Here is a 21297-nt window from a genome sequence, read left to right on the forward strand (position 1 = left end):
ATCATTTCATACATTTCTCTTCCAGAAAATAGGAGAGAATACTTTCCAATTCATTTTATAAAGTTAGTATTATCCTGACATCAAAACAGGATAAGACAGTTCCTTCAAAAAAGAAAACTACAGATAAATATCTCTATGGATACACAGAAAAATTCCTTAACAAAATACAAATAGAATTCAGCAATATAAGTAAAGAATTATACATTATGACCAAGTGAAGTTTATTCCAGGGATGGAAAGCTGGCTCACTATTTGAAAAATCAAGCAATAAAACCTGCCACCATATCAACAAGTTAAAGAAGAATATCATTTATCAAGTGATGTAGACAAAGCATTTGCAAAATCTAATACCCATTCATTAAAAAAAAAAAAAAAAAAAAAAAAAAAACTCAGCAATTTGAGGGAAACTTCCTCAAACTGATAAATGGCATCTACGAAAAACCTACAACTAACAGTTGTTACACAGCTACTTAACAGTGGAAGACTAAGCACTTTATCTGTAAGATCAGGAAAAAGACAAGAACGTCTAGTCCTACTACTCATCTTCAACACTGTTCTGGATGGTCTGGTCACTGCAACAAGTGAAGGAAAGGAAATAAAAGGCATATAGATTGGAAAGGAAGAAAATCCCTATTTACTAATGGCATGATTGTGCATAGAGTAAATCCCAAGAAATCTACCAAAAAAAAAACCTCGTAGAACTAAAGAGTGAGTTCAGCAATGTCACAAAATAAATATACAAAAATCAACTTTACTTCTATTGTAATAACAACATGGACACCAAAATTGGAAATGCAATGCCACTGACAATCACTCAAAAAAATAAATAAATAAAAAATGAAATATTCAGGTATAAATCTAACAAAACATGTACAACATTGGTGAGTAAAGTTAAAATCTAAATAAATGGAGAACTATACCACGTTAATGGACTAGAAAACTGAAGAGAGCAAATACGTCAACTCTGCCCAAGGTGATATATAGATAACACAATTCCTATAAAATTCTCAGCAAAATTTTTGGTACATATAGACAAAATTATTAAAACATATAGAAAAGCAAAGGAATGAAGATAGCAAAAACTGTTTTGAAAAAGAATAAAATGGGAATAATTATTCTACCCAATTTCAAGACTTATTGGGCAGAGAACATGAACTTCAACCTTAGTTGTACGAAAAGATTAAGTCACCATGTTTCGGTTTTCAACATCTTGTACATTCTAAGACAGGTTTGACCCTTAACTGGCTCCAAAGAGGTAACCTATAAACCCTTAGAATATCCTGCTTAATAAGAGTGTCTTTGTTTACCTGGGGACCTTGGGTTGCTTCATATGGTCTATGCTAATAATGCGATTTATGGTGGAAGGCTTGAATCATGTGATACCAGCTTGACCTCTCAAGGACTACAGAGTAAGGTAATCCACACATGGAGTCAACCATGCCAACATAACCAAACCATAATAAAAATCCTGGACACCAAGGCTTGGGTGGACCTTGCCTGGTTAGCAAAACTCTGTATGTGCTGTCACAAATCACTGCTGGGAGAATTAAGCAGACACAATTCCACTGGGAGAAGACAATGCAAGTTTGGGCCTACTGTCTCCTAGATCCTGCCCTTTGCTTCTTTCTCTATGGCTGATCCCATTAGTATGACAGCTCTTCTGAGTTCTGTGATTCCTTAAAGCAAATCACTGGTATGAAGGGTGGTCTTGGAGACACCCAAACATACTTACTTTATAAAAATTTAACTCAAAAATGGATCATGGAATTAAATGGAAAAGAAAAAATGATGAAAATTTAAGAAAAAAATTAAGAGAAAATCTTCAAGATCTGGGACTAGGCAAAGAGTTCTTAGACTTGACCCTATAAGCAAAATCCATATAGAAAAAAACCACACTAAACATCCAATCTTATGTTTATGCAAAAGACACTTTTAGAGAATAAAAAGACAAGCTACAAAGTAGAAGAATATATTTGCAAACCATATAGCCAACAAAGGGTTAGTATCCAAAATACATAAAGAACTCTCAAAACTCAACAGTAAAATAAAGGAAATAATCTGATTAAAACATGGGCAAAAGACATGAAGAAACATACCAACAAAGAGAATAGAGATGGAAAACAAGCATGTGAAGAAATTGTTCAACATTATTAATCTTGAAGGAAATGAAAATTAAAACCACAGTGATACCACTACATTCTCATCAGAAAGGCCAGAATTTAAAAACCACCAAGGTTGAAAACCAAGGTCCCCAGGTAAACAAAGACACTCTTATTAAGCAGGATATTCCAAGGGTTTAGAGCTTACCTCTTTGGAGCCAGACAAGGGTCAAACCTGTCTTCGAATGTACAAGATGTTGAAAACCGAAACATGGTGACTTAATCTTTTTGTACAACTAAGATTGAAGTTCATTTTCTTTGCCCAATGCAGGGCACTTGGGTGGCCCAGTCAGTTGTGTCTGACTTCAGCCCAGGTCATGATCTCATGGTTCGTGGGTTCGAGCCCCATGTCAAGCTCTGTGCTAACAGCTCAGAGTCTGGAGCCTGCTTCAAATTCTGTATCTCCCTTTCTTTGCCCCTCCCCCATTTGCGCGCACGTGCACTCTCTCTCTCTCTCTCTCAAAAGTAAATAAAACAGGCAAACCATAAGAGACTCTTAAATAGTGAGAGCAAACTGAGGGTTGATGGGGGTTGGGGAGAGGGGAAAGTGAGTGATGGGCATTGAGGAGGGCACCTGTTGGGATGAGCACTGGGTATTGTATGGAAACCAACTTGACAATAAATGATATTTAATATAAAAAAACATTAAAAAATATTAAAAGAAAAATACTTAAAAAAAAACCAATACTAGCTAGAATGAAGAAAAAACTAGATCCTTCACGATGATCCATGAAATGGAAATGAAATAATCACTCTGAAAAACAATGTGACAATTTCTTTAAAAACTAAACATACAACTTCCATACAACCAGCAACTTCATTCCTAAATGTTTACCACAGAGAAATGAAGACATATGTTTATACCAAAACCTGCACATGAATGCTTATAGCAGCTTTATTCCCAATAGTTGAAACTGAAAAGTATCTTTCAGTGGGTAAATGGTGAAGCAAAATGTGGTCTATCTAATGCCACCAATGCCAAATACTACTTAGCAATAAACTATTGACATACACAACAACCTGAATGAATCGTAAAAAAAAAAAAAAAAAAATTAAAGGGTTACATACTGTATGATTCCTCTTATACAGCATTCTTGAAATGAAAAAGTTATAAAAATAGAGAATAGATTAGTGGATTCCAAGAGTTAAGGGAGATGGGGGAGCATGAGCAACACGAAGTATACACTGCGGTGATAGAAATGTTCTGTATTTTGACTGTATCAATATTCTGGTTGTGATACCATAGTGTAGAGTTTTGCAAGATATTACCATGGGTGGGGGTTGGAGGTACTGTATAAAGAATGCATAAAATCTCTGCACTATTTCTTAAAATCGGATGTGAATCTACAATTATCTCAAAATAAATAGTTTAAAAGTGAATGAGGGAAAAACTAATATGATCAGAGAAAGAATTTTGATATATAACAACACTGAACATTATTAAATATTCAAACACTAGTTTATAATTTCTTATTTTAGAACAACAAAATACATCCCTTAAATGTTCTCAATGACAACCATTCTGAAGGCTCATGTCTAAACACTAGGAATTTCCGCTCACCTTCCACGCTGTCAGAACAAGAAGTTCCAATGCCGGTGTCACCACTGTCAGAAGTTATACTATGTCTCCTGATATGATTATTTCGATGGTTGGATGGAACAGCTGTGGCCTGCCACAAGGACTCATTACCAGGTAACCATGCTGATGAGGAATAATCTGGGCCTACAAAGGAAAATATGCAAATGTTAGCATATTTACAATGTCTATGAGTAGACAGATCTTTTTTGACCTTAGAAAAAATACACATAAACTAAAAAAAAAAAAAAAAGGTTATTTTTTGTCAAATAATTAAAATAGATCAGTGATATCTAAGATTCATCAAATAAACTTACATATCATACACCTAAAAATTCAATGCTGATTTAGCAGCTTCCTCTGCTGAAGGACTCTGATTTCCCCTTACAGGTATTGAACTTTTAATTAAACACGTACTGCTGCCTTGTTAAAACTTTCAAATCAGGGGGTGTTTGGGTGGCTCAGTTGGTTGAGCATCCTACTTCTGCTCATACTTTGTGAGCTGGAGCCCCACTTTGAGTTTTGTGCAATTAGCACAGAGCCTGCTTCAAATTCTCTGTCTCCCTCTCTCTGCCCCTCTCCCACTCATGCTCTCTCTCTCAAAAATAAATAAACATTAAAAAATAATAATAAAATAAAATGTCAAATTGGGATGCCTGGGTGGCTCAGTCAATTGAGCATCTGACTCGATTTCAGCTCAGGTCACAATCCCAGGGTGGTGGGATCAAGCCTCACATGTGGCTTTGTACTGAGCATGGCACCTACTTAGGATTCTCTCTCTCTTCCTCTACCCCGATACCCTGCTCACAGTCTCTCTAAAATTAAAAATAAAAAAATAAAATAAAATAAAATATCAAATCTATCTATCTGTCTATAAATGCCAGCACTCTGCTCTGGAATATTTGATATGCAGGCATCTGTCATTCCACACAGAGGCATTAGCTGAGAATGGAGGTCCAGGGAAAGCCTAATTGAATCATACCGCATGATAATTTAAGTGCAATATGCTAATGGAAAATAAATCTTTTTTTTTTCTATTATATACTTATCACTTAACATTTAAAATTATCGTGTATTTATTTCTTTAGTTACATTTTGGTAAAAGTTAAACACCATAACATCTTGGCTCTCTGCTCTATTTTCCCTTGAGTTATACTAAATCTTTATTTTTTAGCTAACATCACTTTTCAATGTTCTCTCAGTCTTTATTTTTACTTATCTTTTCCATTTTTAATTTTTATTCGCCTTTTGTGGTTTCATCCTTCATTTTACTTTTCTGCATACTTCATTAATTAGTATCCATTACAATGCCAAAGTATATCTGTGAACCAGTACCAGTCTGTGAACTATTTATTACTAGTTTATAAAAGTTAGTATGATCTGAAAGAGCAATTTTAAATCTGTTGAATTTTATATAAAAGCTATAGAAGCACATATCTTTATGAATGGCTAACACAGTGATTCTCAAATTGGAGCCTGAAGACTTGTGGAAGTTAACAAGTTCTACATAAGAATTTGGGGCTTTCATTTCAATGCATCCTTAAAAAATTAATAAGCACATCACAGATGATCTGAGTAATTTTAATGCCCACATTTGTGTTTTATGTTCATGGGTACAGCTACTTCTAAGTAAAGAGCAAATAACACATGAGGCACTTATCATGATATGAAACAAGACATCTTCACAGAATTACAAACTGGCACAGTATTGAAACTGGCACCCAAGTGCCCTCTAGTAGTCTTTAGAAAAAATAAAGTTTTTAGATTTCAACATAAGGATCACAGAAAGATAAACATGTCCATAAAATGAATTAAATCATTTTACCACACCTTCAGGATAGCCATTCTTTATATTAATATTAAAAAATCAAAATTCATAAACAGATTAATAATAAAACCAGAACTGAAGTGGTTTCTACCAATATTAACTCCAACATTAAATCTTTAGTTTTAATAAAACATTATGTCATGTTAATATTAGTTTGAATTTCTATTTACATGTAATTTATAAATTAAATGTTTTGGTTTCATAGATGTATAAAACAAATAAGTAGCCTCGAAAACCATATACATTTAAACTAACTAAAAATTTAAAACATTGACCAGAGGCACTTCTACAAGCTTTGATGTCCAGAACAACCACTTAAAACTTTGTAGGTTCCAGACCTCTCTCTGAATGGGACTTACTTTAATTCACTTAATTAATTACTCACCTATAAAAGCACCAAGTGAAAGTATTCTGTAACCAGGCCTGTTCTCTGATCTGCCTATAATCTATACCAAAATGTTTGCTTCAATCGGCTCCTCAGGTAATATCCCCTGTATATGAACTCAAAGTCCTGTCTAAACCATTATCAAAAAGGGTAACCAGTCCACTACTTTCTCTCCCATATGCAAACCTATTGGAGAAATATTTTTCAGAAATACCCAGCAAATAGCATAAATAGGCTGGGAGTACATGTAAATGCCAAATAAAGATATGAAACAATGTCCAATCTTACTAACCGAGAAATTAAAAAATAAAGTTTTAGATTTTTAAAATTATAGTTGTTCCTTGAACAACAATGGGTTTGAACTGAGTGACTCCCCTTATACGTGGAATTTTTTAAGTAAACATATCAGAAAACTTCCTGGAGATTTGTGACAGTGTGAAAAAACTTGCAGACACACCAAGTAGCCTAGAAATAACAAAAAATTTAAGAAAAAGTTAGGTTTGTCATGAACACGTAAAATATATGTAGATGCTAGTCCTTTTTTATCACTTACTCCCATAAAATATATAAAAATCCTATTACAAAAAGTTACAATTTATCAAAACTTACATAAACATTTCCACACCATACATGGTGCCATTCAAAGAGAAATGTAAATAAATGCAAAGATGTAATAATAAATCATAACTGCATAAAATTAACTGTAGTACACAGTATACTGCTGTAATGATTTTACAGCCACTTCTTGTTGCTATTGCAGTGAACTCACGTGTTGCGAGCATCCATTTAAAAAGCCACGTGAAGGTAATCGTCTCTAGTATGTGTAGCACAATAAACTGATCTCTCATGGTTCTCACATAGTTTTCATAGTTCATGTTTTGTGCAATAACATAAACTTTCAACGCCATGGGACCCATATGAAGTATCACTGGTGATGCTAGAAATGCTCCCAAGAAGCAGAAAAGTCAGGACATTAGAAAGAAAAAGGTGAATGCTTGATATGTACTACAGTTTGAGTACATATAGTTGCTTTCTATTTCTAGATAAATGAATCCAATATCAAGACCATTGTTAAAAAAAAAAAGAAAGAAAGAAAGAAAGAAAAGGAAATTTGCGAAGCTGTTGCTGCAGCTACACCAGCAGGAGAGCAAAAATATGGGGAACTTTATGAAATTTTTTTTTCTTGATTTGAAAATACAGCTTGTAGGTGGGTGCAAAACTGCCATAAGAATGGCCTACCTATAGACTCTAGATTGATTTGAGAAAAAGCAAAGTCTCATTACAGTACATGACAACTTAAGGCAAAGGAAGGTGAAGGATATAAAACTGAAGAATTTAATACCAGCACAGGATGGTTTGATAATTTGAGAAGGAAGTTTGACTTTAAAAATGTCAAGATAACAGGAGAAGGAGCTTCTGAGACCAAGAGGCAGCAGAGGAGCTCCCAAACACCATTACAAAAATCACTGATGAGAAAGGATACCTGCCTGAACGGCAGACAAATGTATCCTACTCTGGAAAAAAATTTCCACAAAGGATATTTATTAGTAAGGAAGAGGAACGAGCACCAAATTTAATGCAGGAAGGGATAGGCTGACTCTATTGTTTTGTGCAAATGCAGTCAGGTGTATGATCAGGACTGCCCTTGTCTGTAAAGCTGCTAACCCCCAGGCCTTGAAGAAAAAAGGTAACCATCAGCAGCCAGACTTTTGGTTGTAGAACAGGCTGAACAAGAACGCTTTTTCTAGACTGGTTCCACTGATGCTTTGTCCCTGAAGTCAGGAAGTACCTTGCCAGTAAGGGATTGCTTTTCAAAGCCCTTTGGTATTGGACAATGCCCCTGACCACCTAGAACCTTATGAGTTGAACACCAAAGATATCAAAGTGGCTTACCTGTCCCTAATACAAGGTCTCTAATTCAGCCTCTAGATCAAGAGGTCATAAGGACCTTTAAGATTCATCTTGCATGGTTCCCTATGGAAAGCATTGAAAACATTATGGAAGAGAACCCCAAAAGAGAGGATATCATAAAACTCTGGAAGGATTACACCATTTAAGATACCAACATCGTTACAGAAAAAGCTGTGAAAGCCATCGACCCTGAAACAATAAATTCCTGCTGGAGAAAACAGTGTCAAGATGTTACACATAACTTCACAGGATTAACGACAGAGCCAAAGGAATCGCGAAACAGATGTGGATATGGCAAAATAGGTGGGAAATTAAGGCTTTCAAGATACGGGTCTTGAGGAAATTCAAAAGCAAATAGATACCACAACAGAGAAATTAACAGAAGATGGTTTGATAGAGATGAGTGCTTCTAAACCAATGCCAGACAACGAAAAAGACGACATAGAAGCACTGTCAGAAAACAAACTGACAAAAAAATAAAAAAAAAAAAAAAAAAAAAGAAAACAAACTGACATTAAACAATCTGGCAGAACGGTTCTGATTACTCAAGACTGCTTTGACTTCTTTTACAACATGGCCTTTCCATGATACAAGCACTAAAACTAAGGCAAATGGTAGAAAAATCACTTGTACTGTATAGAAACATTTTTGAGAAAGCGAAGAAGTCAGACCAAAATTATGATGTATTTTTGTAAAGTTATACCAAGTTTGCTTGCCTCTACTGTCTTCCCTTTCACCTCCTCCACCTCTACTACTCCTGAGAAAGCAAGACCCTCCTTTTTTCCCCCTCCTCCCTATTCAACATGAAACACAACACAGATGAAGACCTTTATGATGATCCACTTCCACTTAATGAATAGAAATAATCATCATGCCAAACAGTTAAAAAATTTACCTGTTGTATGTATGTCTTTGCATGAAAATCCAGTAACTGTATGGCAAGAACTGTGTGAGATGTTTCTATGCCATCATCATCATCACCACCTAAGTATTCACCATGTACAATATCCTGCGCAAAACCTGTATGGTAGTGGATAGCCTATCTTCACATAGGCATAAAATGAGTAATATTTAATACAAAATTAATAATGTGTTGGTTTTCTTACTGTTTTATAACTTTGCTTTCAAAGAATTACATTACCATATAGTATGCCCCTCTCTTGTCATTGAAAAAAACTGCATATCAGGCTACCACACGTTAAGTGTTTTTTAAAAATCTAACAGTTTCCAATAATATATCATGAATATGACTATAATTCTGTATGCCATTAAAATGTTACAATGACTCATTCATTAGTGTATAGGCTAGGCTACTGTGGGACAATCATATTACTGCTTCTTCACTTTCAATGCATGACTTGTTGTGTATACCTGTAATATATGAATGTGTTTTTCAGGTTATCTTTTCATTTTTGGTGTCTAGTGTTAGTTAACACATACAACACCTACACAGGCTTGTACCATTTAAGATGATATAGATACTGACAATTCATCTTATACACAGATGATATAAACTTATGGTACTGACAAACATAGTGTAGTACTGCAAATGTATTTTCTCTTATGATTTTAATAATGCTTTCTTTACCTTACTTTATTGTAAAAATACAGTATATAATACATATAACATATAAAATATGTGTTAATCAGCTGTTTATGTTATCAGTAAAGCTTCCCAGTCAACAGCAAGCTATTGTAGTTAAGTTTTCGAGAGTTAAAAGATTTACACAGATTTTCAACTGCACAGGGGACTGGTGCCCCTAACTCCTGCATTGTTCAAGGTTCAACTGTACTTCTTTAAAAAAAAAAAATTTATATTATATGCCTAGAATACTGAAGATAATTAACAAATGTCATGAATAAAACAACATTCTAATCTTTAATTTAGACTGAATTCATTCATTCTGAGGAGAATGCCATGTCTTGTCTCTATTCAAGTCAATCCAGAAGCACAAAGTAGTTAAGCACTAGAAGGGAAATATGCTTACCAGGGGATATAATAAGGAAAACTATCTTACACTATAGTTGTAAAACTCTGCTACTGAAATGGGAACTACTCAATTTCTAGGTACATGCTATGGACTTTTTAAAAAAAATTACAATGAGGCTCAGGGATCTCTGACAATAAAGTCTTACCTAGGTCCTATCATATTAAAGCAACTGAATAACTGACTGTAAAATCAGTTTTCTCCAGAACAAAGACAGAAGTACCTTTGTACGCTGGAACTTCTCTTTGGAAATGGTATTTTAAATTTTTTAACATGAATTTCAATTCTTTTAAATAGAATACTGAGTGCCCGGGAAAAAGTTACTTAAAATTATTAATATTTATCACACTGGAAATATAAGAAGGTTAGCATCAAATGAAGAGGTAACCTATTGCTACATTTTCTCTCTGAAGCACTTTTTTAATTGGAAGCAAAAATGCATACAGTATCAAGTCTTCCACAATATGTTGATATACCTATAATTTTCTGCATTTAGAATAACGACCAATCTTACTGAATTTTTTTTTAATTTAGAGAGAGAAAGCGTGTGAGTGGCAGAGAGGGGCAGAGGGAGACGGGGGTAGGGGGGCAGGAATCAAAAGCAGACTCCAACTCTCAGCACAGAGCCAAAAATGCAGGGCTTGATCCCACGACCTTGCGAACATAAGCTGAGCCAAAAGTAAGAGTCAGAAACTCAACCAACTGAGCCACCCAGGTGCCTCTTACTTAATTTTTTTAATGACAACTCTAAGCCAGAAGAAAATAAAAATAACATCACTGACAAAGCATATTTATTTTTACATAAAAAGCTGAATACAAATCATGAACACAAACTGCAGTGTTTCTCAAAATGCAGGTTATCAGTGGATCGAGACCAACCATTTTACATAAAATAAAACAAAACAGAAAATATCAAAGCACACTTACCCTTGTATGACATAAGAAGCACATGTCTCACCTTTTAACACCTCTGAAATGTTAACAAGTACAAAGTACTTTTACACAAAGTGGCCTTCAACTGCCCCAATACTATCAGTAGAAATCAACATACAACTAAGTTAAAAAGGAATAAATCCAGAGAACACAACAAAAAAGCTATTCCTTAAACACTTAAGAGTAATCAGTTTCTAAAACTGTTCAGTCCATTTTGAAAATACTAAACTGAATTAGATGTCCACCGTCACAGATCATATATTTTGGCTGGACTGCTGCAAGTAATTCCACCCAAGCTATCTCGACCCTACTACCAGAGTTCTCTTCTGAGAATGAAGTACATTTGTCATTCTCTTGCTTATATACATCTGTAGGTTCCTTCCTGCAAACTAAAGTTTGGCAAACTTCTTCACCAATTACAGCCCCATTTTCTAATGCTTTGCAACCCCTATCTCCCTTATGCCAGCTGCCCTACAAACACTCTCTAGCCACACACACTTAATCACTGCCTCCAGACAGTCGAGGTTCTTTAACAACTCCATGCTCTTTTCCTTCTCTACCTTCTTTACAAGTCCCAGTTCAGAATCTTGTTCTAAATGTCTTCTGATTCCTCCAAGAGGTATTCAGTGGCATTCAATAACTACTACTCTGTGCTCTCCCAATATATCACTCAAAATTCCAGAACAGGATTTACTAAATTATATTAACCCATTTGTGTAGGCCTTTCTTCTCCCTCAGCAAACTAAGAACAGTGAAAGACACCTTTTTTTTCTTTTTTTTCTTTTTTTTTAGTCTCTAACACAGAGCTCCAGGGCCAGGCAGGGTCTCAATAAACTTAAGTCATTATTACTACTAGGTACCAAATAAATGTTCATGGTATAAAATTAAAATTCTGGAAACATTATAATTAGGTCTAAAAAATATTCTTCCTTTTAGAAAAAGGATTAAATAGGGGTGGGGGAGCTTGTTGTCTGTTTATTTTAAAATCCAGATTTTTAACTATCCCTTGAGCTAGTTTGCATTTAAATGCCTAAAGATCAGTAAATATTTTCCAAAACAGTTAAAAAAAATAATTATAAGTGGTTTGAGGGGATGATGGCTAAAATACCTAATAAATATGAGAAAACAAGCTCCTAGGGCCAAAAAACACAAGTCACAAAAAAATTAAAAAGAACATTAAAACATAAAAAAGCATTCACATTAATAGTAACCACACATACACACTGAGAAAAAAACCTCAAACTACACTGGAGAGTATCTAGCTAAAATGAAGGACACTTAAAATAACAATATTTATGTTCTTCATTGCCATCCTCCAGTCCATCTGAGTACTGTTTGTCTCTAGGGTAACTGACTCTAATAGTCCTAATTTTTTTCTTTTATTACAGAAATAACAGTGTAGCTTAGTGGTAAAGAATGGACTGTGAAACCAGGCTGCCTGGACTCAAGCTCTATTCCACCTCTTATTAGCAGTGAGACCTTGAGTAAGTCACTTACCTAAACTGTACCTCTGTTTCTTCACATGTAAAAAGAGAAAACAAATTAGAGTACCTCTCTTATAGGGTTTTTGTGATAATTGAATAAATATGAAAAAATATTGTTTCTAAAGTGCCAGGCATAAAAACAAACACACAAATCAATGGAACAAAATAAAGGGCCCAGAATTAGGGGCACCTGGATGGCTCAGTCAGTTAAGTGTCCAACTCCTGGTTTCAGCTCAGGTCATCATCTCACAGTTCTTGAGTTCGAGCCCCGCTTCGGGCTCTGTGCTGACACTATGGAGCCTGCTTCAGATTCTCTCTCTCCCTCTCTCTCTGTCCCTCCCCTGCTCACTCACTCTCTCTCTCTCAAAAATAAATAAATAAACATAAAAAAAAAAAAAAAAAGGCCCAGACACAAGCCCACACATATAGGGTATATTAATTTACTACAAAGGAGCCAAGAATATACAATGGGAAAATGATGATCTCTTTCAATACATGATGCTGAGAAAACTGGGCAGCCACATGCCAAAGAATAAAACTGAGCCCCTATCTTCATACCATACAGAAAGATCAACTCAAAATGGGTTAAAAACTTGAACACAAGACCCAAAACCATGAAACTCCTAGAAGAAAACGGAGGGTAAACTCCCTGACATCAATCTTGACAATGTTTTTTTTGGGGGGGATTGGACACCAAAAGCAAAGGCAACATAAGCAAAAATAAACAAGTGGGACTACATTAAACTAAAAAGCTTCTATGCAGCAAAGGAAACTATCAACAAAATGAAAAGGCAACATATAGAACGGGGAAAACGTATTTCCAAACTATGTATGTGATAGGGAGTTAATATCCAAAATATATAAGAAACTCACAAAACTCAACAGCAACAGCAATAACAACAAATCAGATTTTTTAAATGGGCTGAGGACCTGAATAGGTATTCTTCCAAAAAAGATATAAAAATGGCCTACAGGTACATGAAAAGGTGTCAACATCAACATCACTAACCATTAGGAAAATGAAAATCAAAAGCATAATGAGATACTACCTCACACTCATTAGAATGGCTATTATCAAAAAGACAAGAAATAACAAATATTGCAAGGATGTGGAGAAAAGGGAACCCTTGTGCACTGTTGGTGGGAATGAAAATTAAAACTGAATTTTAAGTAATCAAAAACTAGTATTCTTTGTTTTCTTAAACATAAATAGGGAAGTTCATTAACTACTATGAATAATTTTAAACACATTACCGCAAAAGGTATAAGACTACACTCCTTCGACGTAATTCTGAAATTTCCTTATTCTCAATTCTACCATAACAAGGAAGAGTTTTCACTGGTTCAGGCTGAGATTAAAATTACCTCAATTAAATAGACACCAGATAAATAAGTGGTTTGCCTTTCACACAAAAAATATGAATTCAAACCAATAAATATATGCCAAGTACTCATTATACAAAGCAAGGAATTCAAGAGGGTTAGGGCAGCAAACAACACAGACAAGTCTATCTCCTCCTATGACAAAAATTACATGCATGTTGATGTCAATATGTAAACAGGTGGAAGTCCTAGCTTATCTTCTGGTTACCTGAAATGCTGTATTCAAAAAAAAGTATATTGGCAGCCATCTGGAATGAGGACCACATTTAATTTAATCTCTCATAAGTCTTTGTTTCAGTTTACACACTGGTAAAAAATGAAGTTTTTAATAAAACCACTATAAATGTGGAGAAAGTATACCAAGCAGTATTCCAGAGGCCCACCTTTGTCTCTCACTGTAACTATTTCATAGTACCACTAGAAAAAATATTCTCCATGGTAGCAAATTATGCCAAAACTTAGAAGGATCAACAACATCCAGGAGAAAATAAAAATCCCAATCAAAATAAATTTTCCTAAACTGTCAGACCTAATAAATGCTACTTTTAATTTATGTAGCCATTAACCTCCAAAGAAAGCTGAGTAGGCTAATTATTTCTCAATTAGCCTTTTGTTTACTCATACTTAGGAACCTAAGTGCCACACACAACACATTTAAGTGCCAAAACTGAAACAAAACTTTAGTTCTAAAACATTTCAAAATAAAGTTTTGAGAAAATTAATACATATCTCCCCAAAATTAAAGAACTTAATTTCTAGTCAAAGTTTTCAGTACATCATTCCTAAAATAAGATGTAATGCTCAGTACTACTCAGAAAGCTTCAAAAACGCTTCTGTAATGTCATGGGAAGGCAACATATATTTCTTACAGTCAAAAAACACACAATCTGTCTACAACGTAACCATCTTGTAGAAAACTTTGAACTTTACACCAAATTTAGTCCAAATATTTCATCCCATTCTCCGGCAGGATAACTAAGAACTACAGTTCATCTCTAACTCTGAATTTTAGTAATGAAAAGTAGCATCAATAAAGCAATCAGATTTATTCACTAGACATCTACTACACAGAAAAGGTATAGAACAAAGGTCCTGATCTTAAACTCATTCTTTAAAGTAATTTAAAATCTTATCAATGACTTCAATTATTTTAGCACCATGTAATGAAGTCTTAAACCATTTATCACAGGAGAAAAGAAACAAAAATAGAGAGTTACTATTTTGAGGCAGATTCTCAGGCCAAAGCATGAAATAAAACTAAATACCAAAGTCTGGTCCCCTGACAGAAAATCTACTCTGGTGGGAAGAACACTTACACTATTTGAGATGTCCTTGAGTCAAGGGTTAGCCACTGTTCAATGTAAGGCATCCCAGGAGACACTTCCCCTCCCCTAGTCTTGAAACTGAACGTCCCAGGCAAACCCAGACCATCGGTCACCCTAGCTTGAGAAGTAGTAAGGAGAAAGCAATTCAAACTTTTATTTAGCACTTATGTATCAATCTCCATGCAATAAAGAATTAAGTGGAGGGGTGCCTGGGTGTCTCAGTGGGTTGGGTGTCTGACTTCAGCTCAGGTCATAATCTCTCAGTTCGTAAATTCGGGCTCAGATCAAGATCTCTTGCTTTGTGAGTTCGCACCCCGCGCTGGGTTTTCTGCTGTCAGTGCAAAGCCAGCTCGGGTTCCTGTCTCCCACTCTCTGCCCCTCTGCAGGCGCACTCTTTCTCTCTCTCAAAAATAAACATTAAAAATAAAAAAAAGAATTGAATGGATTAGATCTCTAATCCCAGCCAATTTTTAAGTTTTTAACAGTCTCTCATGGAAACTGGCCAGGGCCACTGATCTATTCTGACTGATTTTATATGACCTCTTGGAACCACAAGACTTCAGTGATTACTCCTCCCCTCAGCCGCCTCTCTTCTAGAATATCACACTCTGTGGTTTTATTCCTAACTCACCGGCTGCTCCCTCTCAGTTTCTTTGGATTGTTCCTCTTCCTCTCCCTGACAGGAAACATTAAATGCCCCAGAGCTTGATCCTCTGCTGTATTCTCTATATTTGCTCCATGTGAACACCTTTAAACACCATTTATACACAGACATCTCTCAAAATGCCTACCTCCACCTCTCCCATCTCTCCACTGAGCTTGACTCAACGTGGTGCCTGCAACCTCTAAAAAAGCATGTGGCCAAAACAAGAACTCTTGATTCTATTTGCCTTCCTCTCTCTTCCCCTCACCTCAGGAAATAGCACCACCAAACAAAATTTCTGAAACCAAAACTAAGATACCATTTTTGATTCCTGATTCCCTCCTTTGTCATCTCCAAACCATTGGTAAATCCTCCCAGCTTTCTCAAGTATATTCCAAACCCATCCTCTTCTCCCCAAATCCGATCTTACCACTGTGATCCCAGACCATCTATTGTACGTAACCTATTAACTGCAGTATGCTATTAACTGGCTTCCCTACTTCTCTTCTTTCCCCCAACCCTCCACAATTTTTCCCCACAGAACAGCCAGGCGTGATCCATAAACACCAAGGACAGAGAATGTCTAGTCTGTTTCCCTAATGCTAGAAGAGTGTCTGCCTCAAAGTAGGCACTCCCCAGTGAATGAATAAATGAAGAGTCATCTCTCCTACCCTTTTTATATCTAGATTCCCCTCACACAGAATAGAACCCAAACTTCCTACAATGCCTTACATTATCTGGGCTCCCTCACCTCACATTCCTGATCTCCATGCTCCAGATTCACTGGCTCTTGATATTCTTCAGACTCCCCAAACTCATTTCTACCTTGGAGCTGTGTCTGTGCCCTGTGCCTGAATACTCCTCCCCTCACGTCTGGCTCCTTATCATTCTGGCCTCAGCTCAACGTTAACTCCTTAGAAAGGCCTTCCCTGACCAGCCGATCCAAAGCAGCTCTACTCAACCTCTGCCATCTCACCCAGTTTCCCTGTTTTCACAGTACTTACCAGGTGAACTCTCTTGTTGTTGGTTTACTTACAGACAGCTGCGTCCCCACTAGAATGTAAGCTCCCTGAGAGCTGGGACCTTATCTTTCTTGTTCAGTGATGTATTGCTACAGACTAGTACAATGCCTATTACACAATATTTATTGAAAGAATGACTCACAAACATTTGCCAAGTACGTATTATGTGCCAACCACTATACTAGGTAATAACAATGGATTTTTATAATTAAAGAAAAATAGAAAGTAGAAGTAAGATATTAGTATGAAAAGCTACTTGACGTTCTTTTTATGTTGACCATTTCCATTCTTTTTTTTTTAATTTTTTAATGTTTATTTTTGAGAGAGAGAGAGAGAGACACAGAGGGAGAGAGGGAGAGAGACAGTGTTAGTGGGGGAGGGGCAGAAAGAGAGGGAGACACAGAATCCGAAGCAGGTTCTAGGCTCCCAGCTGTCAGCACAGAGTCTGACGTGGGGCTCAAACTCAGAGTGATCATGACCTGAGCTGAAGTCAGACGCTCAAGGGACTGAGCCACCCAGGCACCCCGATCATTTCCATTCTTAAAATGAATACTTTATATGATAAATTCTACTTTTCAGAATATTATTTTGGCAGTGTAAAATATGAATGCTTAAGGTAGTAATAATAATTAGTATCTCACTGCAGCTTTGGAAGTTATCTAGATGATGACATTCTTCATTTTTTAATGCACATTTTACACATTAGTTCCCACTAATTAAGCCATCACTCAGTAAAATACTATCTAGGCCTCTTCATGTCATCACCATTTTCTCAGAATATGCATACAAACATTTCATCCAGTCAGAAAAATCATGACTCTAAAATTTTTCTGTTCTCAACATGCAAAAATATTCACAACATGACAATAGTGGTTGTCAACTCACCATTTATTCCCTGGCCTCAGATTAATTTACCAGCTCCATTCAAGCCAAGAAATGATCAAGTTCCAATTACTAATCAAGTTCATTTCACGACAGTCATTACTAAAGTTAAGATTCGCCCCTCACCCCGCAAAGCCTATTATAATAGAACATGTCCAAATGAGTTCAGGCAAAAGAGTTACGTTTCATTGTTACCACAGTACTTTTAGATCCACCTAATTCAGAACCACAGAAGAATACCTCAGTATCTGGTGTAATCATACCGGTTATCACTACTATCATTATGACATCACTAAACACCTTATGGCAATGCATCAACTAGGAAGAAGATTTCAAGCTCAAGGCACTGACATTTCTCCAGATCTCATGTTTTCATATTTTAGCATACTTTAAAACTATCATATCCTGCCCCCAAATGTTGTAAGGGTTGAATATATTAATATTTTTAAAGTATAATTTATAAAATGAATCAAATTCGGTATAACTAGGCAAAAGTACTCAAAACACTACTATATCATACTAGATTTTTAAAACATAAAGGAAAGAAAGGGGCACCTGGATAGCTTAGTTGGTTAAGTGTCAGACTTAATTTAGGCTCAGGCCATGATCTTCCTGTTGTGAGATGGAGCCCTGCTTTGGGCTCCAGGAAGGGCACGGAGCCCGCTTAAGAGTCTCTCTCCCTTTCCCTCTCCCTCTGATTATACATTTTGAACAGCAAGGTATTCTCAAATGCATTCAATCAAATACATAAAGACATATCACTTGTTCTATTTAAAATTAGCTTTCAACGGGCAACTGGGTGGCTCAGTTAAGCGTCCAACTTTGGCTCAGGTCATGATCTCATGGGGAGTCTGAGCCTGGCATCAGAGTCTCCACAGACAGTGTGTAGCCTGCTTGGGATTCTCTCCCACCCCCCCTCTACCCCTCCCCAACTTGTGCTTTCTCTCAAAAGAAAATTAGCCATCTAACCATACTTGCCAACACAAAAGGGGGAAAGGGGGGTGTTCTTTGTATGGAAATATATGAACATGTTCATCTTATTTACATTTATAAACGTTTACTCTATAAAGCTGAAAAACTGTAGATACCAAAACAAAATTAAATCCCAAAGCAAAGGTCAAAAGTTCAGTATTCTCCAAACCACACTCGTTATTGTTCCTATTTGATTTTACTACCATTACCTTAAAAAAAATGTTACCTTCAATATTTTCAGCCGATTCTACATTACCACTGATTTTGTCTTTAGTCCAGTTACATATTTCGATAAACAAATCAGTTTTAGGATACCTAGAATTAACCCACATACTGAAGTAGTAAACTCATTTCAATACCAGAAATTATTTACTTATCCCTGGTTTCGTATTGGCCTTGAGGAATAAAATGATTGCTGACAAATACAATCAGAAAACAACTCTTTGTTTTCACAAAATTCTAAAATTGCTCAAGTTGGTCAAAAGATATACTGAACATTATTTCAAAAATATAAATTTTCTTCAAATTCTCAGAAAGGAAAAGAAATCCTTGCATAAAGCATCTCAGAGGTCATTATCTTGACCTTCACCATCTGTTCATTTGTAAAAGAAACTACATGTAAGTTTTTCATCTAAGGTATAACTTTATAAAATTAACTAAAAAATAATTTTAAATACTTATTTGCTCAAGAATAAAGCATTGGGGCACCGGGTGGCTCAGGCGGTTAAGTGTCTGACCAGCTCAGGTCATGATCTCACGGTTCTTGGGTTGAGCCCCGTGTCGGGCTCTGTGCTGACAGCTCAGAGCCTGTTGCCTGCTTCAGATTCTGTGTCTCCCTCTCCTTCTGCCCCTCCCCTGCTCTCTTTCCCTCTCTCTCGAAAATAGATGAACATTAAAAAACATTTTTTTAAAAAAAAAGAATAAAGAAGCATAGCAAAAAGTACATCACTATTACTGTAAAAGTAATTCACTCTCGGCATATCGCTGAAAAAAAAATTTATTGGAAAGGCATGTCCTGACTTACCAATGGCTTATCACTGTCAAAATATGATAAAATATATGCTTTGTAAAGATATCCTGTCCAAATTCCTTCAACCTGGGTACTGTTTATAAATTATCTCCTTCCACTATATTCTTTGTTACAGCAAAGGTCTAGGGCCTGCAATACAACCTCAAAGTCCTTCCTTCAGTTGCTTAACTTCTGCTCACTATGAGGTTTTCTTCCTCATGAAAAACAATGGAAAAATGGATACAATGCTTGGGTGACATTATATCTCCAAACATGTTATTATTACAAATCTCTTTCAAGAGGTTAGGTTACAAAGACACTACAGATGGCTCTTGACAGGTACAGATAAATTGAAACCACTCCCTCCAATCCCTAGGGATAATGAAGTTGTCTTCTTGCTTACTGAAGTTAACTGTGACTGTAGTATTTCTAGTAGTCAGTAAGCATCGGAAACCTCTCAACTGCACTCTCCCCTTATTGGGATAAATAGTATACATCTTAGAGAAGATAATTCCCACTTACATTTTTTTAACTAAATCCATGCCTACATTAAGTTCCATTATTGCTACAAGTGTTGCAGAACCAAATTTAAGAGAATGATTTTAAATTTAACTCTGGATTTAAAAATTTACATATGTCTCCAATAAAGTACAGTATGGTGACTACACTTGATACCGTGCAATATGCTTGAAATTTGCTAAGAGGATAAATCTTAAGTGTTCTCACCACACACACACAAATATTGTAACTCTATGAGGTGATGAATATGTTAAATAGCTTGATTGTGGAAATCATTTCACAATGCATACATATACATACATCAAAACATCAAGTTGGACACCTTAAGTATATATACAATTTCTACTTGTCAATTACACTCCCCCAATAACTAGTAAAATTATATGTCTAAAAAAAAACACATCACAAATTTCTGAACTATCATAGAATTACATTATTTGAAATTTTAATAGCAACTGTGCCTGGTATACTTTAAAGAGCAGAAAATGCTACCAGAAAAAAAAATTCTCACTTCCATATGCTGTTTCTACGGTTTTTGTTTTGCAAATAGCTTTAAAAATGTCTACAAAAATGTCAGTTACAAGTGGAACTCAAAACATTTTGTGGAACAAGGTTACCTACGAGTTCGAGAACCACCTAAAATTGGAGGAAAAAATTTTACGTCTGTACATATGGCAATTTTTTCTGGATAAAAGGCCTATATAACTTTCAGCTTCTCAAAGGGTTCAAGATCCAATTAAAGTGTCTTGGGGAATCGTCAGGGTCAGACAACTTGTCACAGGCAACCCAAGTCTTTTTTTTTTCTTTAAGCCTTATCTTTTTCATCCCAAATTAGGGGAGGATTTATCCCAATCTGGTGGCTCCCACACAACTTCTGAGCGATGCAGGCATGAAATGGCTGTCCGACACAAACCGCTCCCTTCACACAGTGAACGCGGCAATCTCCAAATTTTCCCTGAAGGGGCCAGGGAGAGGCAAACCCATTACCACCCCCGCCGCTCAGAGATCGATTGGCTCATGCAGGACGTGTCCTCCCCTGACGCCAGAGAGAGCTGCGGGGAGGTGACCAGGTTTCACTGAGGGGCTGAAGTCCCCTCGGGGATCACTTATGGAGGAGATGGCATCACCAGCAACCTCCTCCCGCCCCAAAACGCCCCAAGTAGCAGCTGCGGGCGTGGGCGCAGCAGACCCCGGCCCTCCCAGGCGCGCCCCAAGCCGCCGCCGCAGCACGGTCGCAGCGACCTTCCCGCTCGGGTCCCCGTGAGCCCCGTTATCCAC

The 21297-nt window shown here is 36.3% G+C and overlaps 1 protein-coding gene across 3 annotated transcripts in view; it reads right to left on the reverse strand.

The window, feature by feature from the left end:
- The window catches only part of CEP85L (centrosomal protein 85 like), a 215605-nt gene that overhangs the window by 149708 nt on the left and 44600 nt on the right, over positions 1–21297 (reverse strand). For 2 of the 3 annotated variants that reach the window (XM_042939703.1, XM_042939702.1), the window contains exon 2: positions 3721–3882. In XM_042939703.1, coding sequence (XP_042795637.1) covers positions 3721–3882 — 162 coding nt within the window. Of the gene's footprint in view, positions 1–3720; positions 3883–6717; positions 6872–21297 lie in introns of those variants that run through there. The other variant, XM_042939701.1, reaches the window with a different exon arrangement.

Source organism: Panthera leo, chromosome B2 (assembly GCF_018350215.1).
Source record: "Panthera leo isolate Ple1 chromosome B2, P.leo_Ple1_pat1.1, whole genome shotgun sequence".
Classification (NCBI taxonomy): domain Eukaryota; kingdom Metazoa; phylum Chordata; class Mammalia; order Carnivora; family Felidae; genus Panthera; species Panthera leo.